The following is a 9,242-nucleotide window of genomic DNA, read 5'->3' on the forward strand; positions in this document are numbered from 1 at the left end:
ATGGGGATTTTCTAAAGGTGCTGCAAATAAATGTTGTTGGAACTGCATGGGTATAACTGATGTTTGATCTACTTTAACGTACCCAGAACACTATTGATTCTAAAACCAGGCATTTCTGCTGAGAGGTATTTTATTTGCTTAATTTTTTATTTACATAATTTAAATTTTGCTTAAGAATTTTTTAGAACCCAGAACTTAGTGCATATTATTTTATAAAATTAGAATCATTTATATTCTTTTCTTTTCATCAAAAAAAATATATATAGCCCAAACACATGTGGGGATTTAAGTATTTGACTGATAGCCATTTCACTTATTTCACAATCTGCTTAACAGTGATGTAGACACTGATCAACCAAATAACTTTGGCAACTTGCACAAAAATATGTCCTTAAGTCAAAATATATGCTTAAACTTGCTTTAATGATGCCTTTATTATGAACAGAACTAGAAAGAGAGAGGAGTGTAAGTGCTGAGGAGGTTACTGGTTCCTAAACCATGCCACTTTGAATCTGTATGTGAAATGGGTATGGCTGGTAGAAGACAGGTGGTTGTCCATGAGCAATGTAGTAATTGCTGAAGTTTCTGTCACTAATGTACGGAGCAGGCTGATAATAGCATGTTACATTTGCGGCATTTGGGATGATATTTTGTTCTCCGAGTACTTTTAAAGCCAGGATTGTGATCATATTCAGAGTTTGCCTTCGCTCGTATCCCATAAGACAGACTGTGCTCTTATTTACAACTCTACGCAGTGTCATCAAGTAGTCGTACTTGCTTTTCTCCTCCCCAATGAAGTGGTTGCGCAAATATGACTCAATTTTCCTCTGCTGCTCAGCAACATCTGGAAAATCAATGAAGAACCTGGAGCACATGTAACGTTCCAGAGATTTGATTTCATCCTTGTCTGCTGGCTTAAAGTCACGAACCAGGAGATTGCTGTACTTTAGGAGGCCACCTCCTCTGATTTCTTCTGGGTTCCTTGTGGAAATCAGTTTGTATCTTAAGTGGTACATTGCTTCATTGAAGTCCCCATACATACTTTCAGCGATGACAGTGGGGTGAGAGTCTTCTGTCAGTTTGCAGTCTGTTGCTTTGTAAACATTTAGTATGGAGTCCAGTATGATTTGGAAGGAGTCCACACTAAACTCAAACTGTCGTCTGAGTGAGTTGACAAACTTCAATTCTACATTCTTGCCACTGTTATTTGACAGTGAGATAAGACTCCAGCGATCATAGTTGGTGGAGACTTTGACCATCTTCTGCACATAAGCATCTTTCATGGTCTGAGCAGTGATTTTTTCCTTATTAACACATTTTGGCAAGAAGTCCAGTAGGCAATTAAGAACTGCTTCCTTAACAACCTGGAACTCAAGCTCACTTGGAAGTTCCACCCCAAAAATGATGTCTAGGTCTTTGTAACTGGTTCCATTCTGCTCTACTAGGATGTGACTGGCTGTCGAACCGTTCAAGCGGATATCTCTAACACTGATTTGGTTTTCAGTTAGCTGTTCCTTTACCACATGAATGACATCCTTAAGCTTTACATCCAGTGTTGGAAAATTTCCTCTCCCATGAATAGGTATGACCTCCGCTAAAACTTGATCCAGGATTTTAATCTGCTCCCAGGTGAGACTACTGAATCTGTGGTCTAAGTCCTCGGTCATTGTGATGTTGGTTGGCTAACTGGGGAGAAACAGAAATTAAGAGACAAATGTTATAACTTGCTCAAATACGAGAGGGCCTGACATTTCACTTGGTTATAACAGATATATATCTTCCTTCCTTAGTGCAGTGACAAAGCAGCTCATTTTACACAGGCACAATCCCAGTTAACGGTCTGAGTCAACCACTGCACTTGTCAAGGCTTTTAATTGAATTTTAATGTACTTGGGTTTTAATCCTGCTGAGGACCCACTGCGTTATTGTATAACCCATGACTCAAAGTAAATGCAGTAAACCATATAGACTTAGTTTAAAACTACTCAAAAATTAATAACATGAAATACTTTGTGGCTATAATGACATTCCAAATTTCACTGTGAATAGCTAAAATGAGAAAAATGAGCAAATTTGTTCTTTCTGTCCTAGCTAGGAATCTCCCTCACCTTCAGTGACTTGCATGCTTGAAACCACTGACAGACCAGGAAGTTTTTTTTTAAAAAGCAGGAATGATGCATCATGCTCAGTGTTTATTTAGCCATTTGCCTCAGATGTCCTTTAGTCTCTATGGATCATCTATACACACACATCCTTTAATGCCTCTTTTTACAGTTTAAGAACTGAATATCCAATAATCCTTAAGCAGTTTCCACTATGTTTCCGAGACAAAATCTTTTGTTTCTAAGTCATTAACCATGCTCCTACATTATCCTACCAATGCTGCACATTATGGTTTGCAGAAATGATATGAAAACCCCTTCCAGTCTGCACTGGCATGCTAAAACTTTTCAAGAAAGCCTGTAAAGAAGCACCTACAGAATACATAGGATAAAGCTCAGGTCCTGGAATTCCTCTGTTTAAAATTCTCTCTTGTCTTCATATCGTCATATTTATCAGTCGTACAGACCTTAGCATGGAGAAGAGAAGGCTGCATGGAGACCTCATAGCAGCCTTTCAGTACCTGAAGGAGGCCTACGGAGATGTTGGAGAGGGACTCTTCATCAGGGACTGTAGTGATAGGACAAGGGGTAATGGGTTTAAACTCAAACAGGGGAAGTTTAGATTGGATATAAGGAAGAAGTTCTTTACTGTGAGGGTGGTGAGGCACTGGAATGGGTTGCCCAGGGAGGTTGAGAATGCTCCATCCCTGTCAGCGTTCAAGGCCAGGTTGGACAGAGTCTTGGGTGACATGGGTTAATGTGAGGTGTCCCCGCCACAGCAGGGGGGTTGGAACTTGATGATCTTTAGGTTCTTTCCAATCCTAACTATTCTATGATTCTATGATTTAAATTTTATAGTGAGGGGGGAAAAAAGGTGTAAACCCCACAGTATTTTTAAAAAATGTTTCTAACTGATCATATGCAAACTTTATTTTAATGAAATGTTTGTAATGGGAATCTGAATGCTTTATTTTTTTAATTGCATATATATGCACTGTGATTATAGTTAAGCACAATGATACAATTATATAATTAGGTGTGGTTAAAGTAAGTAAATAAGAACTGCATTTAAGGAACTAAAAACGAAAACAATGTTGGGCATTAGGTGGTGTCCAAGGTGTAATGAGAGATGGAAATCTTCACCTTACTGTACCTTGGCATTAATATTACAGAGCAGCAACAGTTCAGAGGGCTAAAAAACTTCCAGAATCCATGAGCATCATTTCATGCTGTGTCCCCTGTTGCCCATTTCTTCTGGGGTAGTTAATGTTCAGATGATTAATCAGTGAGGTTGATTCCTGAATCCTATCAGACTATTTTTCATGAGGTTTTCCTTCCATTAATGTTAATGCATGCATTGAAGATGCTGTTCCTCCATAAACTGCCAGGTAACTAAGAGGCAGATACTGTGATTTACTGATAACTTTCTGATTAACCCCAGTGCTTGGCTGCTGTGCCTCAGTGCACTGAGTTTGAAGCTGTGTTTGCTGCTCTGAGCTGCAGGTGAAGGAAGAGAACGTTTACAGATGTGGTGGGACCTTCCTTTATTGCTCAAAAGAGCAAATATTCTTTAACTGTCAATACAGTTAATTGGGGCATTTCTTTGCTCTCCTGAGTCAGATGTGGATATCCTCAACCCATGGGAAGCTGATGTTTAGACAGTTTATAGATGGAGGTACAGATACTGAAAACAACTTTGTTTACTGAGAGGAGTTTCTTTTTTCTGCACAAACATGATGATTTTGCTTTCTCCTTTAATGTTGCATGTGTTTTGAGACCGTCCTGTTGTGTTTGTGCAAGCTTAGTTCAGAGAGAATTCAGGGAAACTAAAAATAATTTTAAAACAATTGCAATAAATTATTTGTTACATAGCAAAGGGGTTTAGCTCATTGCCATTGAAACACTACCTGAGCACCTAAAATGAATACAAAAATAAAGATCACTGTATTCCTTAATTCTGCATGCAAACAGGATGAGAAAGAAGCGACTCTCAGGTATCAGCCAACACTACAAGCATAATACTGACACATAGAGAAATGCTTCTGCAGACAGATGGCTAAAACACATTTTTTTCAGCTAAAGCTCAAGAATAAAGTAAAATCATAGTGAGTAATAACACTATCAAAAAGTCTATGCTGTTGTTTCTTAATCAGTAGTGACTACATATGTATGTTGCCATATATTTTCCTTCCCCTGCCATCAGATTCCACATTCTGGAATATTTTAGTCATTTTAAGTAACTTGTTAACTGACAAATGGCTTGGGAATATTACAGAGCTATTTTTCACATAACTCCACTACAGTTCCAGCTCACAAGTAAACTAATCAGGAGCATATGTAACTTCAAGCACATTTCTGGCCTCATTACAAAGAATGGAACCAACCATATGTCTGAAGTTAAATACATGCTGTAAAAGTTGTCTAAATCAGGACCAAAGCTGGGGGTGTGTTAATTGCTGCTGAATTGCCACTGTGAAGGTCTTGGATTCAGTCCTACAGCTTTGGCACAACCACTAGTTCTTGGCATTGTTTACGTAGCATGTAACTCCATACACATAACAAGCAAGTGTATGTATCTGTTTGCATACATACTCAGAAATACACACACTCTTACAGGCATTTAGAAGTTATGACATTTGAACTGAAAGGGAGAAAAATGGCCATCCATAGCACTGCCTGTTTTACATATCTCTGACTTCACCATTAGCTATTTATCTTACAATTTCATCCTTGTTCCTTTATTACCATGAACTATTATTATGAAAAAAACTTCTATTCATCCTTCATAGCCCTTCCAACACCCCAGTTTATCATGAAAAACAGTGTCACAGAAAGGCACTGTAAGTAGCACAAGACTGGGTGGAGTGAAATGGCTGGGAGGAGAGGGTTTTGTATAAACTTTTTGGCTGCCATGCTTGTCATTTCTGTTATTGATACATCAGATTATGGTGGACCAGCTCTAACAACCTGCCAGCAAGCTTTCAGTTGCCAGAATTGTACAGGCAGTAGTTGTTTTGTGATTCGTCTGATATTGCAAAACTTTAAGAGAGCTTTTTGAGGTTAATGCTGTGATGTAAAAGACAGGGCTTAAAGAAGGGAATGTTGAAATTCAATCCTCTTTTTTAGCAGTGGGACCCTCTTCAAACACTTTTTGAAAGTCAGAAGATGGAAGTATCCTTAAATAAGCTTAGAAATCATTCCTTTATTGCTACATGTTTTTCTTGCAATATACTAAGACTTAAAAACGACAGGAAAAGGTAATGTCAGTAATGTCTTTGGTGCTGGAGTCGTATCTCAAAATGTCATTTCTCTAATGTGATACCTGGAGAATGTGGTGATGCTTTGTGAGTTCAGAACCTCAACATTAATATCTGAGAAATGTCCTATGACACATACTAAGAATTCTGTGTTGAAATAATGCCTTCAACTTTGACATGTAAGGAAAATGTCCCAGGAAAAACAGGAATTAAGTTGTCAAGAATATGTCATTTACAGGTAACCCTAAAGAAACTTTTTTTAGTATTTATTATTTAGTCATTTACTTCCAGTTTACAAGCCCGTACATAACCCTGCACTTTCCTAGAATGACTTTGCCTTGTTCTTTTCCTTAATCTTGTCTGTCAATGAGAACAATTTCCAGGCAATTTTATAGTCATTAGGAACCTTATTTCTTAGAGCAGTAGCAAATTTATTTACCAAGGTGCTCAGGCTAACATCAGGCATTGTTATTAATGCAAGTAAGCCCCAGTTACAATAAATCAACAGCAGTATTGAGGCTATAATTAGTCAAAGCATTGTGTAAAACCAGACAGATAAAGGGAGGAAGGGAAGACAACTCACTGCACATGACTACAGAAGTCAGACGAAGCTGAACACAAGCAAGTACTGCGGCTGGTTTGGTTAAATGGAAAAAGAGGCTGGAAAATATCACTATTCTTTGGAAACTGGTGATCTTTGCAGTGGAGGAGGATCCCTCAAGGCAGCTTTATCTCCCTGCTCCTTTGGATATATCCTGCCATTTAGGATAACCATATATGAAACATGGACATTGGGAGCTTCTACTCACCAGGCCAGCGATCCCAGCCTTCCCTAGCTCTGCCCTGCTTCACCTTGTCAAAGAATTCTGACACTTCTTCCATATGAATACCTAAAAGTATTTAATGTGTTTCACATTCAGTTTTTTCCTATCTTAAAGACCACACGGGTAAATGGAAGGCTGCACAGACTAGCACCATGGCAGTGAAAGGAATAAATAGCCTTTGGATTTGTGTATTGAAAAAGGAGTATTTTTCCTCACTTCTTCAGTGTTTTTAAATTACTGAGACTCTTTTCTAGTGATTTTTATTAGGGTTTTTTTGTTTGTTTTTTTAATGGGATTTAATATGTTACTATAAACTGCAATGGACCCTGAATCCTGCCCAGTGTAAAATCTCTGGCAGATGAAGTGATAACGAAAAGCAGCTTTCTAGGTGTTTCCTTTTAGATATACTGGCTGGAAAAGCAGAGAATAAGATGGATCAGACCTCATAAAGTTTTGTGATATTTAATCTTCGTTACAAGGTTAAAACAATATTTCCCTGATTCAAGGTCCAACTTGCCCCTGAGTGAGCACCTTCAGCAGATGAAGTGGTCACAATGTGGAAAAAAGTTTAGTTATTGTGGAATCACTAAATGTAGTTTTTCTAATATTTATTATTTATTTTTATTTTGAAATCAAAGGTTCTCATTTTCTTCAGCAGGGGCTGGACCAAAAACTGTGAGTTTGGGTTTACAGTGATGCTAAAAGATTCAGTTAACCACCTCTCAGCACTCCACCACACACCAGCTTCATAGAAAAAATAAAAGGAGATCTGGGTTTACATCCAAATGAAGAAAACCTGCCATGCTAATAGTTGCTTTCATGTTCCACACAACTTTCACAGAAACACTTACAGTCTAGAGGACAGTCTCAACAAATTTAGCTCATATTTTACCAATAAACTGGTTAGATTCTCCTTTTATACACTCTGTAATGTTGCTTCAGTGTATTTTCCGTTTGTAGTGTGCTGGCATACTCAAGCAGAAAACATCTGAAATAGTTTTTGTGCAGCTGTGTTACGTCCATTCTCTTCCCTTTGCTTTTATCTGCTCCCCTATCTGTCTGTTTTACAATAATTATATGGAATACTTTGATGCTCCAATTGTCTTTACTTTGTACTTGAAATTGGTGGCAAAGGGACCTTTTACAGATGAACCAAAATGTCTTGTCAGCTGCTGTGGTAGCCACACTTTTTGGGGTAATCCCAGGGATGCTCAAACTACTGAAAATCTCCCCTCAGATCTCTATATTGGTTTTGCTGCATACACATTATATGCACCACTAATGATTTCTGTAATAGCTTGCTAAGGCTTTATTTTAATTCAAAGATACATTGCTTTATTATGCTGGATATTTTTGCATGCTTACTAACTTGACGACAGTAGCTGGCATAAGCTCTGAAGGTAAGAATGTCAAATGTGGAAGGAGTCCCAGCATGAGACACGTAGAAGCAGTAAAGCATCTGGGGCATCCTAAATGGGGACATATTTAAACTGGTTTGACAGTGTTTTCCATGAGGTTCCATTAATGTTAATGCATGCAGGGAAGATACTGTTTATTTATCCTGTTATCGTGAGATAACGCATGAGTTGCCATGAGTTTTCGGTACAGTTACCATCTAGTTACCCTGAAATAACAAATCATAACTCAAGGCCATATGCTCTTCTCCTGTGAAGTAAGGTTGCATGGTGTGCAAAATACATTTAAGCAGAAAGCAGCTTGCTTGAACTATGCCACAGAATATCACCTTCATGGGCAGAACAAGTAAGTTTAAAAGGAGAGACTTTTATCAACAAAAGTGAGTCCTACCTTTTTTCCAACACAACTCAAGGATGGGGAAAAGCAATAGAGTCATGAACCAGCCTGCAATGTCCCTTCTCCCACATGAAAACTTGTGAAATGATACAACCCAAGGGCAGCTGTGTTCTCTTATAGCAAAAAACTGGGAAGAGGAACTGAGTAGCCTACACCTCTACCGGAACTGTAAAGGATTTTGGCTCAATGAGTTGGGAGTTCTCAGGAGGGACAACGTAACTGAGTTTAATTTGGGCAACCAGTACGAATACATAATCTACTTTATGTCATCCTGGAGATCTGGGGATTTTTGGACATGGAATTTTTCCACCATGACTCACAATACACTCATTCTTAGCTGTATGTGTATTCCCTCTCAGGGCAACATTTTCAAGGCCTGTATTACGACTTTGTATCAGTTCCCACAACACACGAAGTTCCTCCTTACACACCCTTTTGGTATGACCAAACCAAGCCCTTGGAAACAGCATGGTATGTGGCCCAGTCAGTCTTCTCATTTTCTTTGAAATACTTCAATAACTTAAAAAAAAGAAAAAAAAAAGATGTGAAATGCAATGATATATGGGGAAATAGGGTCTATTTGGTGCTGTGGTCATCACTGAGGAGTTACTGGTTTAGAAAAAAGATTATTTGTACTACTGAATGCATACTATGGACTAACTCCTGAACAATGTCTCCAGAGAGAATGCAAAATCCCACAGACTTACAGTGGCAGGACGACTGGCAAGCATGTATTTCAGTGGAGTTAATAGGATGACTCACTGGATCCTTTGGTAGAAATATGGATTGTCATCTTGTCACTGACAAAACCAAGAACCGCCCGTGGAAAGCTGCAGGAAAGAAAAAAACATCAGAGAGTAGCATACATTTTGAGACAAATGTTAACTAGCAGTCACCTGCTGTACATAGTAAATCATGCCTTACATCGTGGCAGTCCTGCAGTCATAACGATAGCCTTTTAAGTCGGTGATGATAAGGTAAAAGCAATGGAAAGGCACAGAAGTGCTTATAAAGAGTCTGGGTTTCAGGTCAGACTTCATCTTTTGCAAGGATGTTAATAAACTTGCTATTTTCTTTATGGGATTTTGAAAAGGAATTTGCTGTTATTAATAGCCATGCAAATTAGCAAGGACAGAGTGGAATCATAAAACAACAAAAAATAGTAACTCTGCAAAATTAAACATTAGGAATTGTATAGTGTCTTCATATTCTTTCTAAAAATGCATGAGGAAGACAGGAAGGTCTTG

The 9,242-nt window shown here is 38.3% G+C and overlaps 1 protein-coding gene across 1 annotated transcript; it reads right to left on the bottom strand.

The window, feature by feature from the left end:
• Positions 1-404: 404 nt before the first annotated feature.
• TENT5D (terminal nucleotidyltransferase 5D) lies at positions 405-8,849 on the bottom strand. The gene is made up of 2 exons (XM_061361916.1): positions 8,703-8,849; positions 405-1,686 (listed from the first exon to the last, which is right to left on the bottom strand). Exon 2 carries the CDS (start codon positions 1,665-1,667, stop codon positions 492-494), a length of 1,176 nt encoding a protein of 391 aa, XP_061217900.1. The 5' UTR covers positions 1,668-1,686; positions 8,703-8,849; the 3' UTR covers positions 405-491.
• Between the last annotated feature and the right edge of the window lie 393 nt (positions 8,850-9,242).

Source organism: Neopsephotus bourkii, unplaced genomic scaffold (assembly GCF_033783945.1).
Source record: "Neopsephotus bourkii isolate Nb327-2 ecotype Australia unplaced genomic scaffold, CSIRO-AGI_Nbou_v1 NB_1067, whole genome shotgun sequence".
NCBI classification, from domain to species: domain Eukaryota; kingdom Metazoa; phylum Chordata; class Aves; order Psittaciformes; family Psittacidae; genus Neopsephotus; species Neopsephotus bourkii.